Below are 19,681 nucleotides of genomic sequence, written 5' to 3'. Positions count from 1 at the left end.
AACAGATGAGAAGCATTATTCTAGTTTTTGACTTAGTAATAAGATAGACAAAGTAAACGTGACTAAGCTCAATATCAGAATTTGTTTGTGTCAATAGATTTCCACATAAATAATTACTGCTAACATGGGATCTCTAGTATGTTAAAGACTACTAGGTCAGCATCTAGCACAGTTATCCTCATAGGATTGAATAGGCACATAAACAGTCATATCACTATCAGAGTTTAGAAACACACATCAGACAACAATCGGTACTTAGGCAATTTTCAATTAAGCACAGAATACACAAAGAGAGTAATTTCTGTAAATACTGATCATAAAGTCTGATGTATCAGAACAAAACTAAGCAGATTTAGAGAAAGAACCTGAAACCATTCCAAGTTCATTTACCAATCTTGTAAAAGTAGCTTCACACAGTGGTTTTGTGAAGATATCTGCTAGTTGTTGATCTGTTGGAACAAAGTGCAATTCCACTGTACCTTCATCCACATGTTCCCTTATGAAGTGGTACCTAATGCTGATGTGCTTTGTCATTGAGTGTTGAACTGGATTACCTGTCATAGCAATAACACTTTGATTATCACAGTATATAGGGATTTTAAAATATGTTAACCCATAATCCAGTAACTGATTCTTCATCCAAAGAATCTGTGCACAACAGCTGCCTGCAGCAATGTACTCTACTTCTGCAGTTGATGTGGAAATTGACTTTTGTTTCTTGCTAAACCAAGAAACCAATCTGCCTCCAAGAAATTGGCAGCTTCCACTTGTGCTTTTCCTGTCAATTTTGTAACCTGCAAAATCTGCATCTGAGTAATCTATTAGCTTAAAATCTGATTCTCTGGAATACCATAATCCCAGATCAGCTGTTCCCTTAAGATATTTGAAAATTCTTTTCACAGCTGTTAAGTGAGGTCCTCTTGGATCTGCTTGAAATCTTGCACAAAGAAAGGTAGCATACATGATATCAGGTCTACTAGCAGTTAAATAGAGTAGAGATCCAATCATACCTCTGTAATCAGTAATATCTACTAAGTTACCAGTATCCTTATCCAATTTTGTTGCAGTGGCCATAGGAGTGGATGCACTTGAACAATCTTGCATTCCAAATTTCTTCAGCAAATTTCTGGTGTACTTGGTTTGACAAATAAAAGTGCCTTCTGCATTCTGCTTGACTTGAAGGCCCAGAAAATAGCTAAGTTCCCCCATCATACTCATTTGATATCTTGACTGCATCAGTTTGGCAAACTTCTTGCAAAGTCTGTCATTTGTAGAACCAAAGATGATATCATCAACATATATCTGAACCGAAAGTAAGTCCTTTCCATGGTTGAGGTAGAACAGTGTTTTGTCTATTTTTCCCATGTTAAATCCACTTTCCAGAAGAAACTGAGCTAAAGTCTCATACCATGCTCTTGGAGCTTGCTTAAGGCCATAAAGTGCTTTATCAAGCCTGTAGACATGATTAGGATATTTGGGATCTACAAACCCTGGAGGTTGTTCAACATATACTTCCTCCTCCAATTCTCCATTGAGAAAAGCACTTTTCACATCCATTTGAAAGACAGTAAACTTTTTGTGAGCAGCATAAGCCAAAAATATCCTTATGGCTTCCAATCTAGCAACTGGTGCAAATGTTTCATCATAATCAATTCCCTCATGTTGAGAATATCCTTTTGCAACTAACCTTGCCTTATTACTTGTAATTATGCCATCACTATCAGTTTTGTTTCTGAATACCCACTTTGTACCAACAACAGATCTGTTCTTTGGCCTTGGCACTAGGGTCCAGACTTTGTTTCTTTCAAATTCATTTAACTCATCCTGCATTGCTTGCACCCAATCAGCATCATAAAGAGCTTCTTCCACTTTCTTTGGTTCAGTCTGAGAAAGAAAAGGATTGTAAAGACATTCACTTGAAGTAGCTGTTCTAGTTCTGACACCTACATCAGGATTTCCAATAATTAAGTCAGGTGTATGTGATTTAGTCCACTTCCTTGCAGATGAGAGGTTTTCTCTAGAACTGGATGCTCCCCCATGATCCATGCTATCTTCATCAATATTTTCTGATGCTCCCCCTGAAACTATGCTCTCTGAGTTGGATCCTTCAGAATTTAAGTTCTCAGAACTATCAGAACATGGCTAATCAGAACTTGACGAATCAGAACTTGAAGAGCCAGATGTATGTTCTGATGCTTCTTGAGATGTGGTTGTATCTTGAGTATGCTTCCCCTGCATAGGTGCATCTTCCTTTGGCGTAGTCACCACAGTTTCAATACCATCAGAGTTTAATCCATCAGAGTTTGCAGTATCAGGATTTAGGCTATCAGGATTTTCAGCATCAGAATTTAAGTCTTCATTTTCAAATCTCAGCTGATCATGATCAATAAAATCTTCAAGTCCAGTAATCTTTTTATCATCAAAGGAGACATTGATAGATTCCATGACCACTCTTGTTCTCAAGTTATAGACTCTGAAGGCTTTTGTGGAAAGTGGATATCCAACAAAGATTCCTTCATCAGCTTTTAGATCAAATTTGGATAGCTGTTCAGGATGAGTCTTAAGAACAAAACACTTGCATCCAAATACGTGAAAATACTTCAGATTTGACTTCTTATTCTTCACCATCTCATATGGTGTCTTTCCTTGCTTGTTAATGAGTGTTGCATTCTGAGTAAAACAAGCAGTCTGCACAGCTTCAGCCCAGAAATAGGTTGGAAGCTTTGCTTCATCAAGCATTGTACGTGCAGCTTCAATGAGAGTTCTATTCTTTCTTTCAACAAGTCCATTTTGCTGTGGAGTTCCAGGAGCAGAAAATTCTTGCTTGATTCCATGGTTTTTGCAGAACCCTTCCATTATCAAATTCTTGAACTCAGTACCATTATCACTTCTTATTATTTTCACAGAATCTTTGACCAATTTATCCAGTTGCCTGACATGATCAATCAAGATAGATGCAGTTTCACTTTTTGTGTGCAAGAAATACACCCATGTGTATCTGGTGAACTCATCCACTATGACCATGGCATATTTCTTCTTTGCAATAGACATGACATTTACTAGACCAAATAGATCAACATGTAGAAGGTGATAAGGCTCAAGAATTGATGATTTAGTCTTGCTCTTGAATGAGGATTTCCTTTGTTTAGCCTTCTGACAAGAATCACAAAGGCCATCAGGAGCAAATACTGACTTTGGCAGTCCTCTCACAAGATCTTTCTTGACTAGTTCATTTATATTGTTGAAATTTAAATGAGAGAGTTTCTTGTACCAATTCCAGCTTTCTTCAATTGATGCTCTACTCGTCAGACAGATTGCAGAACCATCAGTACTTTTTGAAAGCTTGGCTTCATAAATGTTACCACGCCTGTATCCTTTTAGAACAACTTTGCCTGTAGATTTACTTACAACTTCACAGTGTTCTTCAAAGAAATCCACATGATAACCTCTGTCACAGATTTGACTGACACTCAGCAGATTGTGTTTAAGTCCTGAGACCAGAGCTACTTCTTTAATGATGACATTCCTGAGATTGATATTTCCATATCCCAATGTTTTTCCAATGTTGCCATCTCCATAAGAAACACTTGGGCCAGCCTTCTCCACAAAGTCTGATAGCAGGGCTTTATTTCCTGTCATATGTCCTGAACAACCACTGTCCAGAACTAGGATGTTTTTCCTGTTGCCCTGCAATCACAAAGACCACTAATGATTAGTTTTAAGGACCCAGACTTGCTTGGATCCTTTGGCCTTATTAAGTTTGTTAACATTTGCAGCGGATTTAGCATCAGAGTTTATGTTAACATTTTTCTTATCAGAATTTACACTATCAGACTTTGAATCAGAACTTACACTAGAAGGAACAATGTTAACTTTCTTTAAAGAAGGTTTTATTTGATAATAATCATAGTACAGACTATGATATTCCTTACAAGTATAAATGGAATGCCATAAACTACCACAATGAAAACAAGGATTTTGTGGCTTATATCTAACAGACTGACTCTTAACTCCTGACTTTGAGGGTAAGGAGTTTATATTCTTATTTTTCCTGCAAAAAGAAGCCAGATGATTAGAACTTCCACAGTTATGACATGTTTTTCTAGGAGTATCAGGAACAGACTTATAATCATTGCTTTTATTCACACCTTCCTTTCCATTCATATTTTTCCTAGGTGATTTTACCTTGTTTGCATTCTTAACATCTTTCAGCTTATGCTTAAGCTGCTTCTTTGTCATTAAGCCTACGTTTACTTCAGTTGTCTTTTCCTGTTTTAGTTTGTCAGAAGTTAATTCCTTTTTAACTTCTGATTTCTCAGTATCAGACTTTACAGCTACAAACTTAACAGGATTTATCTTTGGCTTTTGTTTAACAACTATAGGCTTAATATCTACAGTTCCTTTATCATTCTTATCCTCTCCATAACCTAAGCCCTCTTTCCAGTTTTCACTACTTAACAAATTCTGAGTTGTTCTGCCAGAGTTAGTCCAAGTCCTAATAATCTCTCTTTCCTTTTCTAACTCAGGTTTTAGAGATTCATTCATTTTAAGCACTTCATCTCTAACATAGAAAGCATCATCTCTATCTTTCTGAGTTTGATGGAACATGACTAACTCTTTTTCTAAATAATCATTCCTCTTTTTGCAAACAAGATTTTCAGAAGTTAATCTTTCACATGTTAAAGTTTGATCTATATAGCTAATGAACATGGTTTTAAGATATCTTCTCAACTCATTAATATCATCAGTATGAAAGGCATAAGTACTTTGAGGTAACTTTAACTCAGCAGCTTCAGAACTGCTTTCAGCACTTGCCATATCAGCATTTGCCATCAAGGCATAATTTTCCTCACTTTCAGAATCTGAGGTGTTTGTCCAGCTTTTGTTCTTTGTGACAAGAGCCTTTCCTTTGTCACTCTTCACTTTCTTGCAATCAAGAGATATGTGGCCTTTCTCACCACAGTTGTAGCATTTGACATTTGTATAATCTCCTCTGTCAGACTTTCCTCCTTTGCCCTCAAATTTTCTAAAATTCTTCTTATCAGAACTTGCACCTTTCCTGGAAAACTTCTTTCCCTTCTTGAACTTCCTGTATGTAATCTTTGTGATTCCTTTCACCATAAGAGCACACAGCTTCATCATCTCTTCATCAACATCCGTCTCAAGCAAGTTTTCAGATTCTGAGTCATCATCACTTTCAGAACTTGATGACTCAGTATCAGACTTTGTGAAGAGAGCTTTACCCTTGCCTTTCCTTGAGGTAGCTGCCTTGGGGGATTCTTCTTCAGCCTTAAGAGCAACTGTCCTTGACTTTCCTCCTTTCCTCTTGCTTCTTTGTTCCATCTCAAGTTCATGAGTCTTGAGCATCCCATAAATTTCATCAAGAGTTGTTTCATCAAGATTATAGTTGTCTCTTATTGTTGTTGCCTTTAAATCCCAGATTTCAGGAAGAGCCAATAGGAATTTAAGGTTTGAATCTTCAAGATCATACTCCTTATCAACCAGTGACAAATTATTCAAGAGTTTGACAAATCCATCATATAAATCAGTCAATGACTCATTAGCCTTTGAGTCAAAGTGTTCATACTCTTGAGTGAGTATTGTCTTCCTGTTCTTCTTAATCGTATCAGTTCCCTGACATCTTGTTTCCAAGGCATCCCATATCTTCTTTGCAGTCTTGCAGTTTATTACCCTGTTTGACATTACATTATCAATGGCACTATGCAGTAAGTGTCGTACCTTAGCATCCTTAGCAATTGATGCGATATCTTCAGCAGTGTAATCACTCTTTTCCTTTGGTACTGACTTTGCTGCTTCATCTGCAATTGCAACAGCGAGCTTGGTTGGTTTGTGAGGCCCTTCCTTGATTCTATCAAGATATTCTGGATCTGTAGCTTCCAGAAACATGGTCATCATCACCTTCCATATGGGATATTCAGATGGTCTTAATATGAGAGCTCTAATAGTCTCATATCGGCTTTGGATTTGTGTCTTTGGAGGTTCTTCAGTTTTAGTGGGCTTAGTTGGAGTTTCTACTTCAGACATAATTGTTTTTGGATCTTAAACTGTTTGTGTGTTAACAGATAGGCTTTGATACCACTTGTTAGGTCACACACACTGTAGAGGGGGGGGGGGGTGAATACGGTGTATAGCACAATCAAATCGAACTTTAATAACTCAAGTAACAGAAAACAAACTTTATTCAAAACAATAAACTCTGTTACAGTATGGAACTATCCTCTCTCAGTGATGAACAAATATCACGAGAGCTGCTAGGGTTACAATGAATAATCTTCTCGATTATAATAACACTTATAGTGTAAACCCTATGTATGTGTTTATATACTACACAGTTACAAGATAATCACTAATTGATATGGAATATAATTCTGCTTCCTAAAATATATCAATCAGATATCTTTTCTTCCAAGTATTCTATTCTTCATAGAATTCCTTCTTCATGCATATCTCTTCTTATGTTTGTCTCAATCTTCTCTTCCTGTAAATCAGCTGCCTTCCTTATTATCTGAACGTTTCCTTCAAGTCCTGATATTATCTTCTGATAAATATCTCCTGAACCTTAAGTACTGACGACTTAAGTTCTGACTTCAGTATAAGTGCTGATTTCAGTTAAGTACTGATTTGTCTTATTTAAGTAAGATCTGAAAACTAAACATGAATCATATTAGACATGATATTATCAAATATATCTAACAGTATATGAATTATTTTTAATTAAAATCACTAAATGAATTGAGTATAGAACATAACATCTTGTAATAGTTTTAAAATTTTATAAATAAATTAATGTAATCAATTAATTGTAATGAATAGAATGTGTTTAATTTAATAAAATTTATAAAATTAAATATAAATAAATTGGCAATGACCAGGCTGCTGAAATAACTGGGTTGGGCCATTAAACTTTGACCCGCTAAGTTTTTGAGCAAGCGGGAAGTGAAAATTTCAGATAAAAAAATAAGGGGGAAATGAATTAGGGTAAATTACCTCTTTCGCTCTCTCTCTCTCTCAGATTAGTAAGGGATATTTTAAATTGGGGAAAACAATTATTTCAGTAAGGGATCGGGTTGGTCTCGAGCAACAAAATTGAGTCACAGATTCAAGGATTTTAACTGTTGGAGCGACAAATTTCAAGGATTTCAATTAGGATTCGATTAGGGTTCAAGCTACGTACCAATTACAACTTATGCTTGTGTTTGATGATTATGAGGTATAAGCTCTTTTCCCTCTTTGTTGATGTTGTGTGTATAATGTTTGTATACTGTGATTTTTTTTCTCTGTCTCTCTCATCGTCTCTCTCTCTCCCTGTCTCTCTCTCCCTGTCTCTCTCACTCTCACTCCCTCTCTCTTCTCTCTCGCCTCTCTTTCTCCTCCCTCCCTCTCTCTCACTCTATCTCTCTGTCTCCCTCTCAATCTATTTCTCTATCGGATAAAGGATGTAAGACTTTACTAGTTTTACAACACATGTTTAACTACTTGATTCAACTTTAATATATTCCAATATTTTATACTTCTATTGCATTTGAGAGTCCTCATCTCACTATTATCTCAGTGTCAATTTCGAGAGATATGTGTTTTTGTACTTGTAAGAATTCTGGTGAATTCAGTTGAGAAAGTTGTCAGCAAATAATTGTATTTTTACATAGTAATTATGCGGTGCCCGTGTGAAGTAAACTTCCTGGCTCTGTCACTGCATAGTTTCATGGTTTATGTTTTCTTCTCAGCTAGTTTTAATAATTTTGTATGTATCCTTCCTGCAGGCACTTGACATGGTCAAAAAATCACCAGCTTATAAGAGTGGTGAGGTAGCAAAGAGCTAGCGGAGGAGTTGAGGTTTGGAAGATTAGCTGAAGATGGATTGTCGTATAAGGAAAAATTTATTGTGAGGTGTTATGAAGTTGGAGTTAACAAGACTGCTACTGTTGAAACTATGGCTAATTATTTACAGGTTTTTACCTCCCCATTTCCTAAATTAGTAGTAGGAGTTTGCATTTTTGACTTGTAGATTTGACATTTTTAACAGTTCACAAAATTAGCTGGTATTTTGTGCTTGATAGAGATTGGAATGTAGTCATGTAGATTAATTATAATAATTTGTGATGTGAGGGCAATTTGGTTCATGGTTAATAAGCCGGAATAATGGGAATTGGAAGCTTAATCTCATGTGTAGGTGTTTGGATTACCGGGAATTGGAAGATTAATCTTATGTGTCCGTTTTTGGATTACGGGTTTTATTGTATGAAAATGAGAACTTCATATTCTATCTTGGTAGGTAAATATGTCATTGCCTCTGCAGTCTACGCCCTTTAAGACACCATATTGTTCCCATTTACCCACATTACCACCAACCATTCAACTGCCCCCTTAGTGTTGTGTTATTTTCAATTGTTTGTGTAGTGTTGTTGGCTGAATTATTGGTTATGTAGTTCTCATTTGGCGGACTTGGAGAAGTCCCTAAAAGATAATGCATCATTATTTTCAAAAATTGGTATGCAGAACAGAGTTATTCTCATTTATGATACTTGTATCACTTACACCTAATATGATTTTCCTAAAAATGTTTATTGTACCTTTTGTCATTTAACTATTTCACAGGTAGAGGGGATAAATTGAATGCTGATAATAGATCAGTTGTGAACAATTATCAAGCAGAATTGACACGAGAAATCCGTACCCTCTGCAACACAGTGGCTACATCAATAAGTCAACAAAATGAACATCTGCAATGCATTGAGAAATTTTGTAATTCTTTTTCAGACATGAATGTCAAGGTACTCTAATTTTGGTAGTTCTAGGTTATCTAATATATGCATGTTGTGATGTGAATCAGAGTTTTATGCGCTACTGTTGTTTTTTTGTTTTCACCAAGTATTATTTCACTGCTGTGTTTAAAGATTTAAATGGTGTAATAATACCCCCAGGATTTTTATGCCCAGTAATGTGCATAAAAATTAGGGCCTTCTATAAAATTACCATCATGATGAGAACTTTATTCAAAATCAAAATGCCAACATCTTAGTACTGTCCAACCAATATACTGTTTCTCAGTATTATCTGCTAGTTAAAATACTATATAATACAGTAATTCAATCTTGAAAGTAAACTTATAAAAGTAAAATAATAATAATAATAATAATAATAATAATAGTAATAATAAATGATTAGTTTAGATGTTGCTGCATCAAGATGTGAATGGTTACTCTTGTTAGCATGTCATTTAAGTCCTTTTTATTTTTATAGGGGAATCATCTTCCAGCTAAAAAACAAGGGGCAGGCAGATGTCATAAGTCACCAAACTTGTTTCACTTTTCTTTTTACAGCTTCAAGCCTTGAAGGGATTAATTTACTTTGAAATTGTATTAGTTCTAAAAACTATTACATCAACCAATGAATCAAATTGTCAAAACTGGACTTGCTTTACATTGTCCAGATAGAAGCTAATCTGACTCAAATACCAATAGTACTGCACGGCAGAGGTGACACTAGAACTGGTCAATCTCTATGAAGTAGCCAAAAAGTAATCTCGTATTGTTTTCCCTTTTAAGGAGCATGGAGTGGACAAAATAGATGAAGGGCTTTCAAGAAAAGCTTCGGGGGGTTTTTCAAAGCTTTCGCCAGGTTTTTATATTATTTTTTCAAAGCTTTCACCAGGTTTTCACCAAACCAAGTTTTTTCTTGGTGATTTCTTTTAATTATTTTTGTAGATCTAAAACACTGATAGTTAGTACAATTTAACTTAAGACTTGTTACAGTTTTTCAATCTACCACGTTAATAAGTAAATAAACATTCTTTTGAGTTATGTCTTTATTTAGTGCAATAAAACACAATCCCCCATCATTTTTTTGTCCATTTAAATTTAGTTGACAGATTGGGAATGTCATTGTCAAGCACGTGTACGGTCATCTTTTTTGGATCATGGATATGTTGATGTCTATGCAGCCCAAGTACAATGGCGGTGATTATGGCAAAATGCTAGAAATCCTGCTCAGCTGCAAAAACACAGGATCTTCTTTCCTTGTAGGTGGTCGAAATATGGATGATAATTTAAGGTTAGGCTTCTATACTGAACCTTACAAAAATGGTGGTTATGATTGCTTTTGATTCAGTTTCTTGTGACTATAGAGTAGCATGTGTAGAATTAATTAATTTTAAAACGCCTGTAGGTTCTTGAAGATATTAACATTCCAGAGGAGTTAAAAGATATGTTCATATCAATACCAGCCGAAAAGTTCACAATGGATGTATTGTGACGGCCTCAACCCCGGGTTCAGGAGTTGACGTCACTAAACACAATTACCAAAAATATAAACAACAGAAATATTATTAAAATATACCAACTTGACCCCAAACCAAGATCCGATCCAGGTTCAAGTATAATTCAAGTTCTCAATACTACAAACTCTTTATTCAACATCTAACACATTCTAACTTTATTCAGCAACTCCTCAGACCTCATGGTCTGATACAAACTACCTCAGAGGAGCCGGGTCCAGTAGGGGCGGAAACATAGGTCGGTCTGACTAATCTTCTAGGCATCTATGAAATATACATAATAGTTTGCAAGGGTGAGCATAATCGCTCAGCAGTACCAAAATATGAATAACAGAATAAACAGTAATGTAACAATAATAGGAACAGAACTGTAATCATGATATCAACATTATGCAACAAAATCAGAGAAAACTGGATATCACTAACTAGCATGCTTTATCAAAACAACATAGCAGTGTGCTGTAAAAACACCAGAGTCCAATTTTAGCATGCTAGTCACTCTTGTAAAATTACTGTATCAAATATTTGTACCCTTACGAGAATCACAAAACCAAATCAGACACGTAAAGGATATGTGAAGACAGATGATCAGGCTATCAACACCAGATGGCTCCAACAGCCATCTCATTTATCTGTTCCGGAACTCAGAGACTAGCTAGGTCTCTGACCTGCTAGACTAATCGGTTATACAGTGCGCGCAACCGAATTAGCCTCTTACGCCACCTCAATAGGCCTACTCTGGCCCCAACGTATCCCATATCTGATCGTTTTAATCCAGTTTTCAAAATCACTTTTACCTATCTCTTTTTCAAAACCAATTCTGTCACAGCACACTATTCAAATTCTCTTTTCATTTAAATCATGTTTAGAGATAGGTGTTTTCAGAAGTTACTTTTCCCCAAAACATAATTTTAACAACATTTTCAAATACGGGGGATACGTAACTTAAAACATTTTTGTTCCATTATGAAAGTAAAACATTTAGTTATTCACATATACTAAACCATAAAAGAATGGTCAGGGTACTTGCCTTGCAACGCTTTACAAAACCCTAAGTAGTTTTCACACTGACTTTAATCCTGGGAAAACCAGATCGGAATCTACAAATACATAATACCCTAATTAGTTACACCGACATGCTTGATATCCTCAAATTCTAACAACTCAATCCGATAGACCGACTCGTATCAATATTATACACATAAACCCGTAATCACATATCCCGAACATAAATAGAGATAACACGTAGAATATAATTATGTCATTTACAATATATTTTTAGAAAAACTTTGGCAGCACCTTATTTGTTTATAAAACTACCCGTCGATTACGATCGACGTCAATAATCAAAACAATCCACAATATTACTCCACCATTTATACAACGTACATCCCAACACCAATCAAAGTTAATTATTTAAGTCCGAAAAATATTTTACATAATCATTTTATTTATTTATAAAATTTAGGACTCAGAACATCGTCATCACCGTCCACCGTCCGCTCGTAACAAGTCATCGCGGTACGGCGGCAAAATTTATTGGTGCCCGAAAATATTCGGGTATCCAAATAAATTCTACCGATTATTCGAAAATATTTCCTGCACGAATTATTAATAATATCACGGATATTAATCAAACAATTCCTGCATAAAAAGGGATTAAAATTAATTAGTAAAATAATAACAAAATTTCACACAGAATGTGCACAAAACACCCAACCGCGCGTGTAAACCACGCGCCACCAGAACCACCAGAAAGGTACAGAGCAACACAACAGGAAACAAAGTAACCACTACACACAACTCAAACATACGCATACAACTTTGTATGTATATATATAAGCATCCACAGAGATGAAACTAGGAAACTCGCTGGAATAACCGGCTGGAAGCTCACCGGAAAGCGGTGGAAAATGGAAGAACAGGGACGGCGAAAGAACAGGAGGGAGGAGAGAAGAGAGACTGTAAGTGGAGAAGAGAGGAAGAGAAACGAAGATGAGAGATAACGAGAGAGACAATTGAGATATGGTGGAGTGAAGCCGGGGAGAAACAGGGGGTGGGGGTGTCTTATTCTTTTTTCTTTTTTTCCTCTCCTTTACTCCAATTGCAACACGTAGTACTAATTTACTGAAATGCTGACACGTAGAATTTGGGATAAATATGTAGGTTTGATAGTCTGTTTTACCCCGAAACTCGAAATTAAACGAAATAAGGTGCGAATAAAATAACCTCCGAAAATTATGAAAATAGCTTTAAAATATTATAAATATCCCGAAGTAAATAAAAACGTAACTTTCGAAATTTTAAACTAATTTTTAAAACACAATTTATACCCGCTTTTAACAAATAAACGAATCAACACGCGGGTAAATAAATCCCAAAAATTCCTGAAATAATTTTAAAATTCTCAGAATAATACGAACTTAATAAAATATAATTTTCATAATTTTTAAAGATTTTCATAATTAAATATGGATTTTAGCATTAAACACACTCAGAAAATCATTTAAAAATAAATAATTGATGAAATGTTGATTTCTCAATTTTAGAAAGTCCTAAAAATGATTATTGAAATTATAAAATTAGAAATCCAATTTTAAAGACAACCCAAATATTTATGGAATTAAAACTACAATAAAATCTCATTTACAAGCGAAATAAAATCATATAACTCACCAATAAATCACACAAATCCAATCCCACATACCAACATATCATAAATAATTAAATAACAATCCGTAACCGCTGCCAAAATCAATAGACACATTTTATTTATTTACTTAAACCTTTATTACACTTCCAAATATTAGAAATAAAATAAAAATACACGAGTCGTTATATGTATCATCATCTGAGATCCGGAAAAGCAGAGGAATGTAAAATGTTTACCACTACGATGTACGTAATAGGAAAGATGCTCACATTGAGTTATCCTTCAACTTTTGAGAAAGACTAAATGTATCGAAACACACGTGCAAGAACATTATATTGTTCTTGTGATGCAATTGCTAAATTTGATCTGAATAACCAAATTATCACGTATCTAGTACATTTATATTATTTTTCCCTGTTGGAAAATTCAGCAGTTTACTTTCTTATGTAGCATAACATCTAGACTGCTGATATCATATCACTATTTGTACATGGATTACCAAATGAACAGATTAATAACTATGTAGTTATTCAGAATTCTTGAAAACCCTACTGTAACACTTTTCAAGACCTATTGCAACCCCACATGTGGGCCCCATTGTGGGGCCCACAAATATTGTACTGATAGCCCAAACCCTGTAATACTTTTCAAGACCTATTGCAACCCCATTGGTGTTGCAATAGCACGTTTCTGTAACGGATAACCAAGGGTTAAAACAGGGTGTCACCGGGGTTGCAAAAAACTCTATTGCAACGCCTAAAATTGCAACCCCGAATAAGAGTCGCCATAGCCTTTTTTTGGCCTTTAGCAACGCTTTTTTGGCCTTTAGTTACGGTTTCTTGGGGTTGCAGTATCCAATCTATGGCGTAGTGGATATTGAGCTTAGTTAGGTTTACTTTGTGTATCTTATTAGTAAGTTACAAACTAGAATAGTGCTTCTTATCTGTTAAGTTCTGATGTTGGTAAATCTTATGGATGTACTAAGTGTTGATAAGCCTCACTTATCAAAAGAAAAGAAAAGAAATAAATATCAGGTACTCCTTTGAGATCTAGAGAAAAATGTATGTGGAGGGGAAGACCCAAGTGCATTGCTGGTATTAAGTAATACGCATTAGAAAAGCAAAATAAAATTTTTTTGGTGACTTTTCACATTCTCTGATTACTGGAGAAATACTCTGATAATAGCATAAATTCTGATAAGCAGCCGTGACTCACTTACACTGAGAAGCCACTGTAAAAAGGAATTTCAAAAGATGCATAAAATGAGAACAAAATAGTTGAGGTGGATTTATGCATGACCTCATTCTATAGTAGACTTCAAACTAATGACAGGTTTTGAGCAAAGTTCTTAGTTATGCCTAATTTCTAAGATGTACTGAAGTGAATCGGACTTTACTCTTTGTCTGATATTTAGCTTAATGCACACACTTACACTCCATATGAATGATGAAAATTACTGTGGCGTTCAATGTTGTTTTAGATGAACAGTTTATTGTCAGATTGCTTAAATTCTGAGGACAGGTTCTGATGGAAGTTCTGATTGAAACCATATCAGTATTTGTGTGAAGAATTAAAAAAATAAACATTCACTTTTTGAGTAAAGAAGCCATATTCTGATGACTTTTAAATTCTGATAATAATCAAGTTCTGATGCTGATGTGGCAGTATTTATTTTCTTGATTTATTTTTAGGTCAATGCTTTAACAGTTATATTTTATCAGAATATTGGTTTATGTGAGATAAAGACAGTAATAATCATTTGTTTAGTGGGAACAGTTTTTTTAAAATCATTACTTATATCTCGTGCCCATTAATTTTTGTTTTAACTGCAACATGGATGATAGGTGTAACGTCTGTTCCACTTCTCAATAAATGTTATCACGTGGGGTGTCTAAGTAAAATAGATAAAAGATTTTCAAATATTTTATTTATATTTCTATTCTACTTACTCTCTCTCTTTTACTTATTCTCTCATATTTTCTGACGGTTTACTATACATACATTTTATCAAACACTTTTCAGGCATTCTAACTTCTCACATATTTTCAATGGCACTCAAGGATATAATCTTTGATGGAGCAAAGTTCGTTCCCAACAACTATGCTACCTTTCTCACTAAGAGTGAAGCTCCTTCGGAACTTCATTTTATTAAGGATTTCTTATCTCATAGTGAAATTGGGTTCGCATTGACACAACCATTTAGTATATGTGGCACTCAAGTTCTGACATTCTGGCGTACTGGACATTATGATTATGGTGGTAAGCATGGGACTCCAAGCATCGTATTTACAGCAAATGAGGTTGAGTATGTTGTTACTCCGGGAGCAGTTCGAAAAGCTCTACACCTACCTGAATCCTGTCAGTTTAGTTCTGCTGTTGAAGAGCCCCTGCTACAGCAAATGATGGCTAATCTTGGGTATGAACAGAGTTTGGCTAAGTTAGGTCAACTCAAACGCCCATATATTCGAAAGGAATGGAGCTTTTTCTTCAATTGCATCACGAAGACGTTTGCCAACAAATGCTCAAATTTTGATGCCATTCCTATTCTGACACAACAAATTGGGTATGCACTTTTAAACCTGTCTCATTTTGATTATGCAAAGACTATGTTATGTTTTATTGGAGACCGAATGAAAGAGGACAAGAATGTAGTTTACTTTGCTAGGTTCTGTCAGTTAATTTACAATTATTGTACATCAGATGAACCAAAACTAGCAGGTGAACTCATGGAACCTTTTAGGTTAGCAAAAAGGGCTTTTACTGATCTTTTCACTGCTGACAACAAGAAGGGAGTTTTGAGACCCCTTTGCATTCCTTTATCAGTAAAGCAAGCTCTTTTAAATGTTGATGCTGCTACATATTCATTGCTATATCCTGATGTCCAACCTACCAACACACAACAACCATCAGCACCTACTCCTGCCACTCCACAAACACAGACATCAGCACATGCCAATCAATCATCAGCACCTACAATGAAGCCTTCTTCTTCTAGAGCAAAGAGGATAAAGTCTGTACCTCAGACAAAACAGAATAGAAGGAGGATGATTCTGAGAGATGAATCAGAAGATGAGGCACAGGTTCACACATCAGAACCTGTTGCAAAGCAGCTGAGGAAGTGTCTTCTCAGAAAGCTCATGAAATTAGGAGTTCTAGGCCCCTAAAAAGGGTTAGAAAGCTAAACTCTGATGATGAAGCTCCCAGAGTCTCTACTTCAGTTAAGAGACTTAAAAAGCAAAGAGCAAGGAGGGCTATAAGTGAATCATCAAACTCTGAAGAAGGGATGGAAGCAGCAGCTAAGGAAGGGGGTCAGGAATCTCTGATCTCAACAGAACCAATTGTGATTGAATTACTTCCCACTCCTGAACCAGACCTTATTGAAGCTCACAAATCTCCTATTCAAGAGCCAGAGAAAATTCCAGAGCCAATGCCTACACCTCCTGTGTCTCCTATCATTGATCAAGTACATGCTGAAACTACATGTACAAGTGATGAAATAGATATTCTCAACTTGGTTGTGCCTGAGGTTCTGTACTTGGAAGCTCCAACCATTCTTCAACATACTCCACCAACAACACCAATTTTAGATGCTGATTTCAATGCAGATATTCCAACAACACCTCTTCTGAATCTAGATGATGAAGATCATATATTAGGTGAGCATCAGAATTTGGATGTTGATTAGAACTTAGAGGATGATTTTGAAACCTCTATAGCCTCACACACTATCATTTTATCAAAGGAAGCTGATTCTGCAGGCTCTGAAAGTTCTGATGCTGCAAATGCTGAAAATACTGGTGAAGCTGCTACAATTGAAAATGCTGATACAGCTGGTCCTTCAGGACATGCACCTCTACAAACAGTTAATAAAGCTGATTTGAATAAAAAGTTTGTTAGAGATGATGCACCAGTACTTGAAGTGAAACTCCAAGAGGAAAAGAATGGATAAAGGAGCGGAACAAAGTTGACTTTGTTCCTACTGCAAATATTCTTGCTGAGCACCTGGCTAAAGCTGATGAGATGCTGGTGAATGATGACTTCAAAGCATAGCTCAGAGTTACTACATTGAGTACAAGGCACCTTCAAGGTCAACACTCAGCAATTCAAGCCAAGGTGAACAAAATTCAAGAAACCCTAATTCAGCAAGACATGAATGTCAAATTGGAAAAGAACATGTTTTTTAAGCCAGCATTTGACCGCATTGGGTATATAGAAAAGACTCAAGAAAAGCAGCAAGCTCAAATATCTGATATTTTGAAGAATCAAGCTGCTTAACAAGATCAACTCAATGAAATCCAAAATTCTGTGGAATTGCTTGTCTCTCTCCTTCTACCTGATGATGCCAAAAATGAGGAGAAAGTGATTAAGTCCAAATGCAAAACTGATCAACCACTGAAGGGTAAGGATGATGATAATGATGACTAGGGAAACTCTGAAAGGGGTAGAGGTCATGGTCAAGGCAAAGGCTCTTCATCTAGGAAAGCAGGAACTTCTACACAGAGAACAAGTTCTGATGCTGGGAGAAGAACAAGTTCTGATACTGGTAAAATGATGAGTTCTAGTGAACAAACTTTGAAACTTGATGAAGAGATTTCCAAAAGGCTGTTCCTAAAGGACAATCTAGGCATGGATATTGAAAGTCTGAAGGAAGAAGAAGCCAGACTTAAAGCAGAAAATATCAAGTCAAAGTCTAAAGCTCAAGTTATTGCAAAGAAACCACCTAAGCCTAAGGGCATTGTGATTAAAGAGAGGACAGATACTGAGGCATTTAAGGCCAAGTCCAAATCACGGGTGGAAGTTGATCCTAGATCCAAGGGTAAAGCAAAAATTGATGAACCTGTAAAGGTATATATTCCAATCATGGATCTGGAAGCAAAATCTGATGAAGATACTAGTCTGATTTTGAAGAAAAAGAATATTCAAACAACCTCTGACATAGCTCATGTTGTTCAAGATCAGGATTGGGTAGTTCTAAAGAAAAAGAGTAAATAATACTACCTTTGATCCAACTTCTTTGAGTGAACCAGGAGTAGGAACAACTCCTGAAAGATTGAGTCAACTAGTGTCTGTACAAATGGTCTACCACTCTGTATTAAAAGAAGATATCATGCTATACTTCATGACAGATGAGAGGGTATTCCAGATTAGAAAGAATGCTATTGTTTGAAGTACTTTGAAGAATTGCAACATGTGTTATTTCTACTTCAAGTGAAAAACAGATCAACAGATGGTGCTGCCAGTTACTTAAAATCTGATATTCAAAGGCAGAAGAAACTTTACTCTGTAAAGTCTGACAGACCATACTATCCTAAGTATAGAGCTCACAATGGTGATATTGTTGAGATGAAGCCTAATACTGCCAAAATCATCACTACATTTCTTGGTACTAAAGGTCTTGAATTCAATCTAGAGTCTGATAAAGCCTATGTCATCAGACTGGATCAGGATATAAGGAAAGCAAAAATAAATGATCTCAGGGCTGCTATCTTTCAGACAGGTAAAGATATAGTTGAACTTAAAGATGTAAAAAGGAGGATGCAGAATGAACTTGAATATGCTGAGAGAACTCTTTTGAAGAACTATCTCAGAACAACTCCTGACATTAAAGAGATCACACACTGAAGCCAAGTCAATAACTACAGCTGATAAATATTGAAGGATATACAGGTTAAAGCTGATATCAGACTTTAAGGATGGTAAAAGCTATAAAGACTGTGAGTTGTAGTTATTTAATCAAATTCTCATATGCATTTGTACTTAATGTTTTTGACATCATCAAATATCTATTGAACTTGTATATTATGCTAATTTATAAGTTGGGGGAGATTGTTAGATATATTTGTGATGTCATGTCTAATAATGATTTGTGTTTAGTTTTCAGATCTTAACTAACAGGACAAATCAGGACTTAACTGGAAATCAGTACTTATACTGAAGTCAGAACTTAAGATATCAGAACTTAAGTTATCAGAAGATATTTATTAGGAGATAATATCAGGACTTAAGAAGACGTTCAGATAAGGAAGACGGCTGATTGAAGGAAAGAAGATTAAGACAAACACAAGAAGAGATATGCATGAAGAAGAATTCTATGAAGAATAAAAGACTTGGAGGAAAAGATCACTAGTTGATATATTTTAGGATGCAAACTTATGTTCGATATCAATTAGAAGTTTATCTTGTAACTGCGTGTCTATATAAACACAGCATAGGGTTTACACTATAAGTGTTATCTTAATCGAGAATATTATTCATTGTAACCCTAACAGCTCTCGTGATATTTGTTCATCACTGAGAGAGAACGGTTCCATTGTAATATTGTTTTATTAATAAGATTATTTTGTGTTTCGTACTTGTGTTCTTAATTCGATTTGATTATAGTATACACTGTATTCAACCCCCTTCTACAGTGTGTGTGACCTAACAGTGGTATATATCAAAACAAAGCTCTCGAAAAACTCTTTCTGAATCACACAACTATTTTGGTGCAGAAATCAAAATATTTTTTTCTTATTTAATTGTTTTATTTCAAATTTATTAAAGATTAAATTATGAAAATTTGTTCTTGAGGTTGTTGATATGATTTGATGATTTCATCATGTAGATAATATTTTTCTGGTCAATTTGGTATATTATATGTCAAAAATAAAGTTCAATAACATATAGAAATTGATGTTTGATTCTCGGGTTATTAAATTAGGGTTTAAATCATTTGAATGTTCTAAATTGAAATT

The 19,681-nt window shown here is 35.4% G+C and overlaps 1 protein-coding gene across 9 annotated transcripts; it reads left to right on the top strand.

Annotated features, from left to right (window-relative positions):
- Window positions 1-6,993: 6,993 nt before the first annotated feature.
- On the top strand, window positions 6,994-19,290 carry LOC141687424 (uncharacterized). Of its 9 annotated transcripts, none has more exons than XR_012561011.1 (6): window positions 6,994-7,231; window positions 7,782-7,969; window positions 8,617-8,792; window positions 9,567-9,639; window positions 9,962-10,071; window positions 18,822-19,285. XR_012561011.1 is itself a non-coding variant. In XM_074492697.1 (6 exons), exon 6 carries the CDS (start codon window positions 14,996-14,998, stop codon window positions 16,109-16,111), a length of 1,116 nt encoding a protein of 371 aa, XP_074348798.1. In that variant the 5' UTR covers window positions 6,994-7,231; window positions 7,782-7,969; window positions 8,617-8,792; window positions 9,567-9,639; window positions 9,962-10,071; window positions 14,970-14,995; the 3' UTR covers window positions 16,112-19,290. The 9 variants fall into 9 exon arrangements, 4 of the variants coding, with proteins under 4 accessions (XP_074348798.1, XP_074348799.1, XP_074348800.1 ...); XR_012561012.1 differs by lacking the exon at window positions 18,822-19,285 and adding an exon at window positions 10,186-14,962; XM_074492697.1 differs by having other exon boundaries at window positions 14,970-19,290.
- The last annotated feature ends 391 nt before the right edge of the window (window positions 19,291-19,681 follow it).

The sequence above is a fragment of the Apium graveolens genome, chromosome 9, assembly GCF_009905375.1.
Source record: "Apium graveolens cultivar Ventura chromosome 9, ASM990537v1, whole genome shotgun sequence".
In the NCBI taxonomy this organism is placed as follows: domain Eukaryota; kingdom Viridiplantae; phylum Streptophyta; class Magnoliopsida; order Apiales; family Apiaceae; genus Apium; species Apium graveolens.
Note: the sequence above shows the minus strand (reverse complement) of the source record. Positions and strands in the feature narration are given on the sequence as shown.

What these genes read in the sequence shown, in the direction of transcription:
- LOC141687424 (XM_074492699.1), top strand. Translation starts at nt 14,996, where the DNA reads ATGGCACTCAAGGATATAATCTTTGATGGAGCAAAGTTCGTTCCCAAC.